Genomic DNA, 14,896 nt, shown 5'->3' with positions numbered 1-14,896 from the left:
AACTCAATTATTACCTTCTTCTTACAAGTTTAAATTAACAGTCAGTTATTATATTATCAGATGGCATGTGACAAACTTTGTGATTTAATAATTAGCAGTTAAGAGTCACAATGAGATGTTACAACATTATCACCACAAGGTATTGCTTTAAAAAAAGTTGTAAGCTATGCTGCATTATCCAACAGTTATTATCAGTAGTTACATGGATTATGATAAGGTTCGGGATCTAACAAGAGTCTCGGCTTTAAAAATAATCTTTAACTTTAGCAACAATAAAAACAGAAAAAGACTTTATCCGCACAGAAACTAACAGCAATCATTTAAAGTAAGCTAAGACATTCAAGATCTAAACTTGTAAAATTGGGCAACTCCAAACAAAACACCTAATTCATCCGTACATCAGGAGTTTCAATGTTCAGCAAGTGTGATATGACCATTGTAATTGGTTCTATTGCTGTACAGTATGACTGGTGATATTTGAACAAGCATATGCATATTATCATTCGTGTTGTTTATGTATAAAGGGAATAAATTCATAGTTGCACCATGACGTGTATCTGATAAAATAACCTTTTCAGTGCAGTCACTCAGTAAATGTCAATTTACAATTGAATGACGTGGAAACACAATCAGGAAACTAAAAACAACAATTAGTGGTCAAATCGACATTGAGGGAAAGACATCACCTTTGAAATATTGTGGAAATAAAACTCCAAGTGTCACTTTTTCAGCAGTAAAAGTAGAGGAGGGGTGGTTTGATGCACTGAAAGGTTAACATATGTAAATGTATTAGAAATAGTTGTCACTCAAAACATTGGGGACTCAGTTTTTAAATCTTTCGTCAAGCCTACTTTATTCTTACTCCTATTCAAACATAATATAGATACTGTGTGTGGTAGACGGGTGGTCTACTGTTCGCTGGCCTTGCCTTTAAACTTGACCACCATCACGGTGATGTTGTCAGGACAGCCACGATAGAAGGACTGGAGGACTATGCTCTTAGCGCCAAAATGAGGCTCGCCCAGTCGTTCCCTGATGAAGCGAACCGCCTCCTCGTTGCTGAAGGTGTCCCACAGGCCGTCCGACGCCAGGATCATGAACTCCGGCTGCAGCTTGTTCAGGTCAAACGTCATGATGTCCGGATCAGGAATGACCACATTGAGGTTCTTCAGGGGGTAATCGCCCAGAGAACGGGACATAGCCAAGATGCCCTGGACACGCCACGAGCCGTTGAAGCTGATGAACCCACCTGAGAAGGAACGTAGAAGGGAAATGGTTGGAAAGTGATACAATAGAGAGTAGGAAGTGGCATACAAGGGGGAGCGGGGAGGCGTTAGAAAGAATGCAAGGAAGTGAGGAGGATAGAGGAACACAAAGATTAGAGGAAAAGGAGATAAAGGAGAGAAACAGATGTTTTACATTTTACTGCCATTAGATAAAAGATTATTTTTGTTCCTCTGAACCAACTCGCAAAGTCTCTCGTGGTTACCATCAACTATGAGACTGCAGTGTACACATCAAAGTGCAAAAATAATATGGATCAGTGCCATTGGCATGTTTTCACAGTGCTCACCGTTCATGCTCATGGAACGCAATTGTTTATGTTGGATAGATTTCAGTTCATGTCACATCCTGCAAGTACAGCTGTGTGTCCTCTACGACTTCAACAGATTTGCAAGCAGGGAATTGTACTGGAAATGATACGACGAAGACTTCCATACTAGGTCAGGATGCCTCCCTCGTTTCTACTGAGCAAGACCGTAGCCGTGATTTTAACCATACTGAGGTTGAGAGTTCAGAGTATAAAAAAAAATCCCATTATGTTTAACTTTCTATTTCTATTATTAGATAACTAAAATACCCCAATTCCCAGAAAAAGCAGAGGACATGACTTCTTTGTCCTCAATAGTCACTTTAGCAGCTACTGCCTCTTTAGATAAATGCCTTAATTAGTAAACATTTCTGCCCTCAGATTACCATTAGACCAATGGCTTGTATCTATTAGAAATGAGTTATTCAATTATCTAGTTTGTTTTCATTCCTGTACAGTCAGCACTTAGTTTATTGAAAGTGCAACGTTTCTGTCAGAGGAATCAAACTAACTAAATATAAACAATAACATCATATTCGTACGAGAGCCACAGACTGAAATCCCTCCAATAAGTCAAATCACAAACACATTACACAGTAACACCATTAATAATTGATTAAAAAAATCCAAAGAGTGACACCAACAATGCATCTTGAGATCCACAGAATCCAATAGTAAAAAGGATATGTAAATTACAAAACAAAAAGAAAATCCATATGGGTTTTATAGTCCCAAATACTTACAGGACATAATCTTTATAACCTTAAAAAAAAGGAAATTTTAATTGTGAAAGTCAAATGAGGAAAGAAACAATAACAATAAAATATGAATTACCATTAAGCAAATATCTAGCAAATAGTAAATATTCATATTCAATATTACAAGTCAAATCTTTCTAAGAAACATATTCACTGTATTCTGTGGTGCTTAAAATACATTGGTCTAATTTGGGGGATTTCAATTTTTTTTTATTATTGATGGTATTTGTGATTTGACTCTTCTGTAATTGGTTGTTGCATCAAGATGTTTCTTTTTCATTCTTTTCTTTTTCTCTTTTCAGTGCATAGACGGCACTTAATTAAGCATTACGGAGTTATACCAGTTTCAAGAAAATCTGGTTTCCCTCGTTTAATATGTAAATGTCTGTAGCAAGGTGCTCCAAGACTGTAATAACATCAGCTCTACCTGTGGAGCAGGTATAAAGTTTATATCATTAATTGTTCTTGAGTATCTGTGTTTACAAGAATGTGTCACAGAGAGACGCACCACCACCGTAGCAAGATAACGCTACCATGCGGGAGAGGACTACTGAATAAGCAGTTTTTATTAGTACACCAGTGGTTCCTGTACACGAGACTCACTGATTAAAACATTTGATGCCCCGCCCCCTCTCACTGAAGTGAACACTGTAGGAAATCATCTGTATCACAATTACAAACATTTTGCACGAATAAGTAAACATAATGGAAACTAACTCTGTGAGGTTTTTTTTAGTACCCAATCAGACCATTAGATGGAGATGGTGGGCTTTCCTTACAGGGACCACGCTCACTGACTCATCTGGCAACTTGACATCAAACTCAGCATAGAGAGTATGCAGATAGGGCAGGAAGGAGAATTATGCCTTCAAATACACCTTAAATACTGTGCGCTGTCTGGCTGCTTTTGATAACATGCTGCTTTAGAAGCAGATCGTGTTATCAGTCTCTCGGGTTTGATGTCAGCCTGAGCACAGAGACACAAGATGTGGAAAAAGGGATAATGGTGCTTAGCTTTGATCATAAGAAGACTTTGTTTTACGCTTTCATGACAACAATCGGAGTTTTGATGTCCCCTCAAGTGTTAACTAAAGCCTTGTTCTGCTGCTCAGAATCAGTTGAGAAAGATCTACTGGTCTGGACTGCAGCTGTTTTCTCACCAGCTTTTTTGATCCTCTTGCGTTCTTTGAGCTGGTAGGGTTTGTGGTCGTGCGAAAGAGGAATGGCGTTGCCGTCTTTATCGCAAAGAACTCCACGCGAGTCTCCAACGTTGGCCACCGTCAACTCCTTATCAGACAGCAGGGCCACCAGACACGTAGTACCTGAAAGATGGAGAAAGAGAGATGGAGCAGGTGAAGGAAGTAGATGACATCAGAATTAAACGTGGGCTATGTGTAATGTTCGGCCAATATTGAAACAGGGTGCATTTATAGAAACTATTCATGCATAAAATAACAAGACAAGAATATATGTTTTTGGCATCCAGCAAATCAAGTACCTGACAAATCATACAACAACAACACTAAGCCTGGCTCACAGCCAGGCTAGTGGCACTGTGAGGCTAAATGCTAGCGTCAGCATGCTAACTGCTCATAATGCCAACGCTAACATGCTGTGTTATGTTAACATGCTAACATTTGCTAACTAGCTCTAAACACAGAGTGCAGCTAAGGCTGATGTCTTCAGTTTCGCAGATATTTGGTCATAAACCAAACGAGCGGCCAATTTAAATTGACCAGATGATGAGGATCACCAAAGTTATTACAATTCACCCTGAGGGGGACATGAAAGAACCAAATTTCAAGGCAGTCCATTGAATAATTGTCGAGAGATTTCACTCAAAAGATAAAATGTTAACCTCACTGTAGCGCAAGAGGAATCACCAAATCGTTGTCTGTACAAAATTTCTGTGCAACCCATCGAATAATTGTTGAGATATTTCCATCTGGACCAAAGTGGTGGACCAACTGACACACCAATATTGCCATTCATAGAGCCACGATGTCCAAAATAATCCAATATTGCGATAAACCGGTCCTGCTTAGAAATTAAAACTCATGGCATTGTCATAACACCCAAACCTAAATATAGCAACCGTAATTAAAAAAATCAGTAATCTGGGGAGAGCAATTGCCTCCTTCCCTCCTGCACTACAGTGAAATCCATGAATCATATGCAAACATTGACAAAACTCTTTGAAGTAACTTTTCTTCCTTGCACCACGCTATGAAACGCTTTCATTTCTTCTCCTCCTTCCTCTCTTTGTTTAGCTTCCCAGTCAGGCAGAACAGAGTCTGGACTCAGAATCTGAGGCCTATTGTGTGAGATCCAAAGTCCTGTAGAGAAAGAACAGATCTGCCTGTTTGGCCATCTGCTCACACAGAGAAAAGACAAAACTAGAGGGGGGGGGGGGGGGTATTTCTGGTCTGGATCACCCGGACAGAGAGAGAAAGAGAGAGAGAAGGTAAAAAATGACCTGGAGGTAGGGGTAAGATTCACACAAAGCTGGTTTAAATGCCATCGCAAGAATGTGGATGACCTACTAACTTTTGAGACTTCCCTAATCCCTTTAAATTTCCACCTCCATCTCGGTGTGATGTTGACTGTCCTGACAGTTTATGTCTCAGGCGGTTGGTGTTAAGCTGAATGAAATAAATCCATCTCTCCCATGAATGGTGTGCTCCCATTCAGTTCACGGTCCCCCCGTGCTACCCCTGAGCAGTCACAGTGTGTGAGAAATGAGATGCGGGGGGGGGGGGGGGTGGATGCAGATGAAATAAAGAGTAAGAGCTGAGGAGGTGTGGAGAGCTAGGAGAGAGAAGGGGAGAGACATGAGGAAAAAAGAGAAAAGAGATTACTTCTCAGCAGGACAATGATTTTATTACACCCATTTATAGCTTTGGGTGAGAAAAAAAGTGATAAACAGGGAAAATAAGAAGGAACAGAAAATAACTATGAGAAGAGCACCAGCTGGTAGCGAGGCTCAGATGAATGAAGTGAATATTGATGCCATTTAATTGTAAATGACTTACTAAATCTTTAACACAGTTTGCCAAAAATCCATTTCTATTAGTTACATCATTGTATGCCTCCTTAATCCGGCTGCACGTGCCTATAGCTGCCATGCTGTCCAGCTAATTATCCTTATCCCATATTCCCATGGCAATAGAGATAATAGACTGAAGTGCCTTCCTTGCACACCCTTCCCCAATTAGCCCCGCCATGCCAAGCACACGTTCAGCATTCCCTATTAAAATGGCACCATGGCCTGCATGCACCCTGTGCTCATGCTAATTATTGGCTTAGCTTGGCCAGGCACACCTTCAACACTCCAATAAGATTAACTTCTCAGCCCGACTCCAATTTGTATCATTGCACGGATTCACTCCTTCAGAGCTATAGCAAAACCCCTGGAGAGTACGAGTGTCCATACAGCACCAGAATACGTCCCATGGATTTATGTTCTTCGCCGAGCTTGCTTGGCATTTAGGTGAAAAATGAGAGGGCAGGACTGCCACCACCCTGCTCACCTCGGCTCATTGTCTCAAAGCCTTTCTAAAAAAACACTACCTGTCCATTTGTCCACCCACAACTAGAGTTTTTTCCCCCCCAAGAGCCATTTTTCCCCCCAAGAGCCATTTTTCCCCCCAAGAGCCATTACTGTCTTACCTGACCTCCTTGGACTGTTAACATTTATAGCAATGCTATTTTTAGCATTTTGCACTGGACTTAAACTGCTTTATAAAGTCTGTGCAGCGCTCTGAATTTGTACATTATATGTCACTATGAAGCTTTGAAAATCTCTGCTTTCTATAATGTATCATTCTTTTTTCCATTCTTTTCCTTCTATCCTAAATGACTAGCTGCCTCTGGCTCAGCCTTTTTGAAGCCTTAGTGTGAGATTTCGCTTTGGGCTCCTGTGTACATTTGAACCAATTATTCATTCAGAGTGCTTCTTGTTCCCTTTACAATTCTTATGATACAAATCAGGTTTTTTTTTTCTCTCATAAACTGCAGTGGCATTGTGGTCATATCTGGGAAAAGCATGTGATCGCAATGATCCAATGGATCCAAGTCTCTCTAATTATGGACAAAGGTTACGGCAACCTTAGCATTGCACTCTTATAACAGTGCTGGACTCCTGATGGACAGTTTTTTAAAAAGGTTTAAAGTTATTGCAGCAGAGCCAGAGATTGTCAAAACCTGGTGCGACATTACCCACAATTCAACCCGACAACTGACAGTTCAGTGAGAGAGTCAGGTGCGTTATGCTAGTAGCGGCTAATGGAGCTCACTTCTTCTTCTAACTGCACGCCCCAGAAACTTGTAGCCTTTAACTCCAACCAACGCTGCCCACTGCGCTGTACAACTCCTTTCATGTATTCAATAGTCCCCAAGACCTGTAAGTCAGTAGAGTTCCCCTTTAAGAGAATCACTCTACGTCCTATTCACACAACCAACCGGGTGAAGAAACATAAAAAAGCACCTCTGTGCCCGGAGTCCTTACACACTTAAACGACTTCTAACACAAAAATCTTTTCATGTGGAGGTCAGATAGTCAGACCACAACATCAAACTTGCAACGGCTGGAGATGATAGATAATTCATCACAGTGAAAATCTTTGCCATTTAATGGCCGTGCAGTCACGCAGTGAGCAAGAACCGCTTTAAAACGAGTCTCGTTGTTCAGGAAACTGAGGCATTAGAAATGTAAAAGTCTGCTGCAACGATGAACTGTGTTGTTATATAACCATAACTGTCACGTATCAGATGCCAGAGCCCGTCAAACCTGTTTGGACTGTGTCAAATGTTTAATCAACATTATGTTCATGTCTCCAGGCTACACATTTCACAGTTCACTTTTGTCTACACAGCACATTAATAACAGTGTTTCATCTTTTTGCGTATTCTTTGATTTAACTGAACTTGATTTCAGGAACCATTTTGTCTTTTTGTATCCTGCAGCTGCACACTTCTGTGGTCCTCTATGTTGTCTATCTGTAGGGCCACAATTTGTCACGTGTATCTGTAAAGCAGGACCCAAAATACAGTCAAGGCGCTATAATATTGATTATATTATATTACCAACCATATAAAGTTTGATCCATTTGCAATCCTTTATTGTACACCTAAACATCCTTTATCTATTTCAACACGGCAGCTTTTAAAAACGCCTCACTGGATCGTATTCTTTAAGACGCAGCCCTGTGAGCGAGCGAACCACAGACGGAGCTACACGCACAAGTAAACACCAGCAAGCAGTCTCAATTAATGATATCCACACCGACTTAACTTTGGGTTGAAAAAACACCAACAGTTGCTTTATCTCTATTCCAGTTACACAACACAGACTCAGATGTGTTTGGTCTTATTATGATTAAAAAAAACGAAAAAACATGGCAGAATCACAAGTCCTCAGTAAAGTTCATCAATCCCTCAGCTCCACCAGAACGGTCCATTTGTATCAAGTCACTGAAGCCTCAGTGTAGCTCAACTTCCAAAGGCATCTATTCAGATCAGTTCTCTGCTGTAGCATGAGTCAGATAAATGGAGTAAGTTAAGAATTCTCCTGACCTGTCCATAGTTATTATAGTAGTTAACAACTAAAGTCAGAAAAAAATACTTTACGATAACGTTCACAGTGAACATAACTGATAGGACCAGTTGTGCCGTCATTATTTGGTGCCAAAACTGTCCAAATTGCGTTGCTCTCTTATCGACACACAACGTGAACTAAAGGAGGAAACGCTGAAGAGTTTGAACAAACCACTGCAGACTTGCAAACATACTTGGTGTGAACAAACATTAAGTTAGGGGGAGTGGAATGTAAAGAGTCTCTTAAAGTAATGAGACGCTTCACAGAGACAAAACAACAGTCCAAACAAAGATTAACACCGTTGGAGTCAGAGCAGAAAAATGAAATGACTCACAGCTATAACAAAACCACGACGTCAACAGTCTGCTAAGAATACTCCTCGCAGCAAACAAACGCAAAGCTGAGAAAAGCAAAAAGTAAATGACTTGTATTTAACAGCTGCACTCTGAAGAGCGTTTTGAGAACATTGATATCGTCTCTGGCACGTCAGGAAAACCTGGTTTACATTTCTACCAACCAAAGAGGCAGCGGGTTATTATCGGGCTAAACTGTATACAAATACATTTTCTCTCATTACAATATCAATTCTGCTTCCTGGGAGTTCAGCCTTTTGCCCGTAAGACACTGAAATGATGCAATGTGTGTGTGTGTGTGTGTGTTCATGTTGTTTGCTTTATGTGTGAAGAGGTCTCATTCTCTACGCATTCACTGTTTTATCTCACCTGTACATAAAACATTATTTTGTAATATAGTGACTAAATACAGTATACAGTATGTGTAATTCCTGGTATGTAAAAAAACATTTTGTATTTTTCTCTTGCAGAAGATGGATGATGAAAATGCTTTTCTCCCCACAGATTCCTGCAATCCTAACCATTCCTATTGTTTTATATTGCTGCTGGTAACAATCACTACTGAGTATCGGACTAATGCACTACCGGACACTGTTGGGTGCTTTGCGTGGGTTCAAACGTGTGCCGAGAGACATGCCACCCTGCTGCATAAAGGTTAGTACCTACAGAATACCACACCGCATTACGGAGACTGTTTCCATAATAGACTAAGCTCCTGGACATTCCATCAAAGTCCCATCTCTCTTATCTTTCTTTCAAGCGCTTTTGTTGGCTGATAAACAACAGAGAGATAAATGAACAGGGCGATGAATCTGATACGCCGTTGTCCTGGGGACTGGGGGCTGAATTGAGAGGGAGTCTCTCTATTGTAACTCTCTCTTCCTCCCCTGCCAGCTTAATTTAGGCCCTGATTGCGACAGAAAGCGGGGAGCTGTGCACCCTAAATGATGCGATTGTTGAATCAGATACAGGGACAAGAATGCACAACAATTACCTGATCAGCAGATCCCCCCCCCTCCCTGAGCCGCTGACAAGAAAGACAAATACTGCAGCAAATTCAATCCCTTCCTTTCCAATGCTTAGATTTAACAACGCAGGAGCATTTTCATTGTAATGGAGCTCGACTGTACATGTTTCTATAAGCTCAGTGTCAGGCATTGATAGAAATATAGTCGGATATGGACAGATCCTTGGAGCCTGGATGCAACAGGCCAAGTAGCTTTAGAGCAGAAGTAGACAGAGGGAAAGAATAGAGAGTATAAAGAAGTTGAGAGCAGGTGAGTACAAGAAAAAGGGTAATGCATCTGCAGCATATGACCTTTGCTGTTCGGTAATAATCGACGGTCGCCTCCAGGTCTAATTCTTCACTTTAACAATCAGTGTATCATATGACCCATCGTTCTCTCGAGGATGTGAGGCCCTCTCAATGGCCCTTTCATACCAAAGACCCCCCTCACCACACCACGCTGTCTGTGCAGGTTGTCCGGTTACATTGTTCACTGATTTTAGTTGCGTCGCTGTGTTCAAAGAATCGAAGCAATTAACTTTCGTGAGTATAACGGCAAAACTTTGAGGCTAAAACCAGGAGTGACAATGCCATATATCTCTGTCATTAGTTACTGCGCAACACCAAAACCTCTTCACTGCGTCTCCATTTGTCCAGCGCTTACTCCGCTTCTCTCATTTCAACTCTCTCCACTGCATGTTCAATAAGCCAAGAATGTTTCTGCCGTAGAATAAAGAAATTGACCTCCCTTAGATGTTAAATTAACAGATGTGGATGAGAAAGCACATGCTCCTCATTAATCTGTTGCAACTACCTTACTGTTAATGACTTTGTGATGTTTACATGACAGGTATATTAACGTGTTTTATCTTGTTCATAATCGATTCTCATATACGGTCTATGGTCATAATCTTAAAAACAAGGCCGTTATGGAATCAACAAATATGTTGATGAATGAAGCCTAAAAGCCTCTAAATTGCACTGTATGATTTTGCTCTGGGACTTCTTCTTCTCTTCCTTCTCTACCACAAAGGTTTGTTTTGGTTAATTCAGATCAGACTTTTTCCATCACCTTTTGTATCCATGTTCTCATCCCACTTTCCGTTCCCGTCTTCCTCTTCATTTTGCCTCTTGCACAGGCCTCTCGTCCCGCTCTACTGTATAGCTCTTACCAGCAAAATGTCCTCCTTCCCTCTGACCCCTCTTCTACCGCTTTCCATCCATCTCTCTCCCTCTCTAGTGTCACCCCTCCCTCTCTTCCTCCCTCCAGAGATAATTACTACAAGCCTTGTGAAGATCAGCTTGTATTTAAACAGCTGAATAAGCACAGCCTGGGGGTGCTGACAGTCACTATTCAACAATAGTCAAGTGAAACAGTGGAGCAGAAAGTAATAGCTTGGGTGCAGCTTTATAGGGCACATTTAAAAACATCGCTCTGCACTAACTGCCGCTTTTATTATTGTGACCCCCAGTAATGAGCATCACTTGTGGTTAAAATCTATGTGGCCTCTGCCCTCTATTGTGGCCACACATTCAAGCTGATGTACTGCATGCAAACATTTAGGTCACTGCTAATTGATGAACCAGTGTAGCATCGAGACAAACAAACCCGCTGTTGGACAAATATCCCCAAATTGTCATACATGCAAGAACTTGCACACATTTTTGCATGGATACATCGGAGTATATCATAGTTATGTGTACGTGCTTTTTACAGTTTGGGGGAGATACAAGCTTATGTGGTGTATAACAAACAAATACACACACACACACACACACACACACCTGCTTCATTGTAAGTGGCAGAGAGCTTGTCCAGCATTTCTCTGTCCAAAGTCAGGATCTGCTGCTCCAGGATGGAAGGATAGGAGAGGCCGCCCCTCTCCTTCTTTTCATCTTTCTCCTTGTCTTTTTCTCTGTCTCGCTCTCGCTCCCGTTCGTAGGTCAGTAGCTGCTGGCGGAGCGCCTCGGGCAGGTGGGCTTTGGCAAAGTCAGCAGCAGCCTGAGAGCAGAGGGAGACAGAAGAAGAGTTATTGGGCTGCAGATAAAAATCTGTCTGGTCAAAAACCCTATCAGACGTGTTACCTAAAGACTGAAACCAGTGAAAGCTCTGTTGACCAGCACAACATTTAAGGCCAGCAGAGGTGTAATGAAAACCTGACAGACAATAATCAGGTTCAAAAGGAGTGATTCTTCTGAGAGAGAGACCGTAAAAATACATTATAACATTATTGATACAGAATATTCACGTTGTGACATAGTGCCCATTGATATAGAAAAAAAACAACCGTATACATTAAATACACTTGCAGTATATTTGGCAAGTGGCATACACATCAGGTTACAGCGGCAGTAACCTGATTGTCCTTTCTTGCTTGCCAAAGCAGATGAATCAGAGATAAACAGAGATGAAGAAAGAAAAAAAAAATGCATCGCCACTGAAATGCACACAAGCTCACACTTTTACACCCCGCTGTGGGATATAGAGCTGAGCCAGAGAGAAACTGTATCCTCACCTCTATCCATTTTACTCTACAGATAACACCGACTAAATCTGTTCTCACACATCCCCACCGGCGTTTCAGAGCAAATAATGCCTCCCCTCCGCTGGCTCACAGCCAAACAGGGAAGACAAGCCAGTCTAAGGTCACAAAGTTTAAAAAAAAAGTTCCAAGTACAAATGTCAGATAATAATCTGCTGACATGCCACTGATCCGCAGCATTTATACTGCTCGTATTTCATACCTGGTTTGTAAAGTCTAACTCGCCCGCAGTTATTAAAAAGCAGTGGATTAAGAAAAGAGAACGAGCCAGTTGAGACTGCAGAAGAGAAAATTTCCTGCCGCTTAATATGACGATTGAGGTCATATGACAGAGGCCCACAGATGAACCCTATGTCCCAAGTGCTCACACACTGTCCCTAGTTAGCTATCTTTCCTATCCATACCTTCATCTCTCTCTCTTTCTCTCTCTCTCTACATCTCATTCTGCTCAAGGAAATTACTTTCAAGAACCCAGATAACCCTGCATGCTCTGCTTCTTCTCTACACATGAAAACAACTCATCTACTTCTATTTCTTTCCAGTGTTATTGAAGCTTTTCTTCTGCAAGCTCCGTCACAAATCCCCCTCCATCTCCTCCAATGAAACACAAATGCTTCCAATTTTCCATTTCCCAAAGTCCCTTCTCTCTGCCTCCATGGTGACGTTCAGTCCAACAATCACCATGGATCTTCCCGACACACTCCTCTCTCTTGTCTGAAGACAATCGCAGCTGACATACCTTCATCCTGCGGTTACCATGCAGAAAGCGGGAGACATGCACTGAGCTCGAAGGTCATAAATAGAACAAGAAGACTGTTGTCTGCTTGGGTTATTGCTGTGCCAATTACTGAGCCGTTTAATTGTCTGCCTGTCAGTCCTTCACAAGGCACCGGGGTCACAAAGCCTCTTCCCAGCTACATTCCTCTAAACCATTTGACTGCGATCAATCTTTGTGACTGCATGTGTGTCACAGCTTGCAGAGACAGCCTTGACAGAATGGGAAGCGGAGGCTAAGTCTTGATTATCGGACAATCTAACCCGCTGGCTAACCCAATCGACACATCAAACACCTGGCTGCAGCCTCTGCACCGGCTTAGAGGATGAGAAGAGGGAAGGGTGGATGAGTGAGGGTTAGAAGGGATGGACGGGGATGAAGACTGTGGGATAGGGGGATGAAGACAAGATGGCAAGGATCAAGCATAGTAATATGGTTGGAAGCAAAATGGGTGATGAGATTAGGGGTTGGCATAGGAGCACAATGGAGGAATGCAGGAAGAGCCAATGGATGAGAGCAGAACCTGAATAAAATAGAGCTATTCCTGCCAAAAGAGACATAGACAGGGGTAAAAGCAGCAGATGTCAAGAACTAAAATGATTTGCATTCCAATGCACAACAGTGGAGAAAGAAAGACAAACAAAAGATATATCTACATTCAGTGTGACCAAAACACATTGTGTGTGTCCTTGAGGTCTGAGAAACGCGTGGAATGCATTTGCAGAGCCCATTTTATTTATTAGTTTAAAATCATCCTTTCATCTTCGTTCCTGCCTTTGTTGGTGCACCGCTATGTTCGTTGGTGCGTTACCGCCATTGATCAGTGAAATAGCGTGAGACCAACAGCAGGATGTGAATTGCGCCGCCTGTGCTTGGCTGTGCGTACTCGTGCGCAGTGCAAACGAAACGGGGACCCAATTCGCAAAAAAAAATTGTTTCATAGCATATACAAGTGGTCAGAACTCCACAGTGTACATTAAACTACCGTATAACCACAAAACCCGCAACAAAGGGGTGAGAGACGAATGTATTGTATGTCTCAACCTATTGGTGGGATTTTTGTTTGACTTTAAGCCACGTCGCAAGATGAATAACTGGACATCTGACGATTGTAAGTCGATCAGCTTCTAAATGCTCCACGATATTCACCAGATACAGTAGTATTTTACTTAATGAAATTCAAGAAAATAAAACAATAATAATGTTGAATAATGCCAATGTTTTTGCTTGATAATTGACTTAACACAATTCATTTCATATATTGTCAAATTTGTCAATTTTCTCTGGATCAACTCATTGATTTCAAACCTTATTGTGAGAAATCTCTCTTTTGCAGTTGAAGTTACTATTGTGACTCCCAGTCCCAACACAGGAGAGTTGGCTCAGAGTGTAATCAGTCAGGGCTGTGCAGAGCGTCACATTGGGTTCTCCTTCACACCACACTTCACATGCACCGCACACACGGCCACAAAAGGTCTGTATGCACACACAGTAAGTACAAAAAATAAAACACACTCACAAACGCACACACCTTCCTATCTCAACAAGGCCACCAGACGTTCACCCTTTCTATCATCTACCCCAAACACTCCCTCCAGCCTGCTCACTGTGAGCCACTCGGATGGACGGCCCAACAGAAATAGTCAGGTCTTTCAAACACTCCCATCAATCACATCGCCAGGCCGGCAGAAGTGAGGGAAGTCATCTGCGTTTTCCTTTAGAATCACCCTGAGGGAGTTTCATAACCGAAGTAGAGAAATCTCTTTCTGCGGTCTCTCTGACAGATCAAGCAGGCAGATGGAGAGAAGAAGAAGAAACAGCGGAACAGAGCCGGGAGAGAGCGAGGAGGAGAGTGACAACTATTCATTAGCATCACTCAAGCACATCATTAAAGAAAGAAAGAGAGAAAGAGAGACGGCCTCCCCGGGTTTAAGATAGAAGTGACAAAAAAAACCATCAAAGCTGTGAAATACAGAGAAAGCAGTGGATACTAGATAATAGAAGAGGGAGTCTGGAGGAAGATCATTTCAAAATATTTCCCTTCGTTGTTTTGATTTCCACAACTTTTAAATTATAATCACAGGGCTGATCTCTGAGGAGACTACATTCGCAATAGTCTACTCCCAGTATGCGATGACTATAAACCTCTATGTGCTCAATGCTACGGACAGGAGGGATATCATTTGTCTTGACCTTAAATAAATGAGGAAACAAATGGAGTATATTGACACCTAAACAGGGCAAAAAGGGCTGCTGCTCTAGAAACACTTGTGC

At 41.8% G+C, this 14,896-nt stretch overlaps 1 protein-coding gene across 1 annotated transcript in view; it reads right to left on the bottom strand.

Annotated features, from left to right (window-relative positions):
• Positions 1-908: 908 nt before the first annotated feature.
• Positions 909-14,896, bottom strand: part of ppm1lb (protein phosphatase, Mg2+/Mn2+ dependent, 1Lb) — a 37,717-nt gene continuing 23,729 nt past the window's right edge. The window contains exons 2-4 of the mRNA XM_076100756.1: positions 11,090-11,306; positions 3,510-3,671; positions 909-1,249 (exon numbers count right to left, since the gene is read on the bottom strand). Of these exons, the coding sequence (XP_075956871.1) occupies positions 909-1,249; positions 3,510-3,671; positions 11,090-11,306 (720 nt within the window). The remainder of the gene's footprint in view (positions 1,250-3,509; positions 3,672-11,089; positions 11,307-14,896) is intronic.

Source organism: Anarhichas minor, unplaced genomic scaffold (assembly GCF_050575085.1).
Source record: "Anarhichas minor isolate MPS153535 unplaced genomic scaffold, ASM5057508v1 ptg000026l, whole genome shotgun sequence".
NCBI classification, from domain to species: Eukaryota; Metazoa; Chordata; class Actinopteri; order Perciformes; family Anarhichadidae; genus Anarhichas; species Anarhichas minor.
Note: the sequence above shows the minus strand (reverse complement) of the source record. Positions and strands in the feature narration are given on the sequence as shown.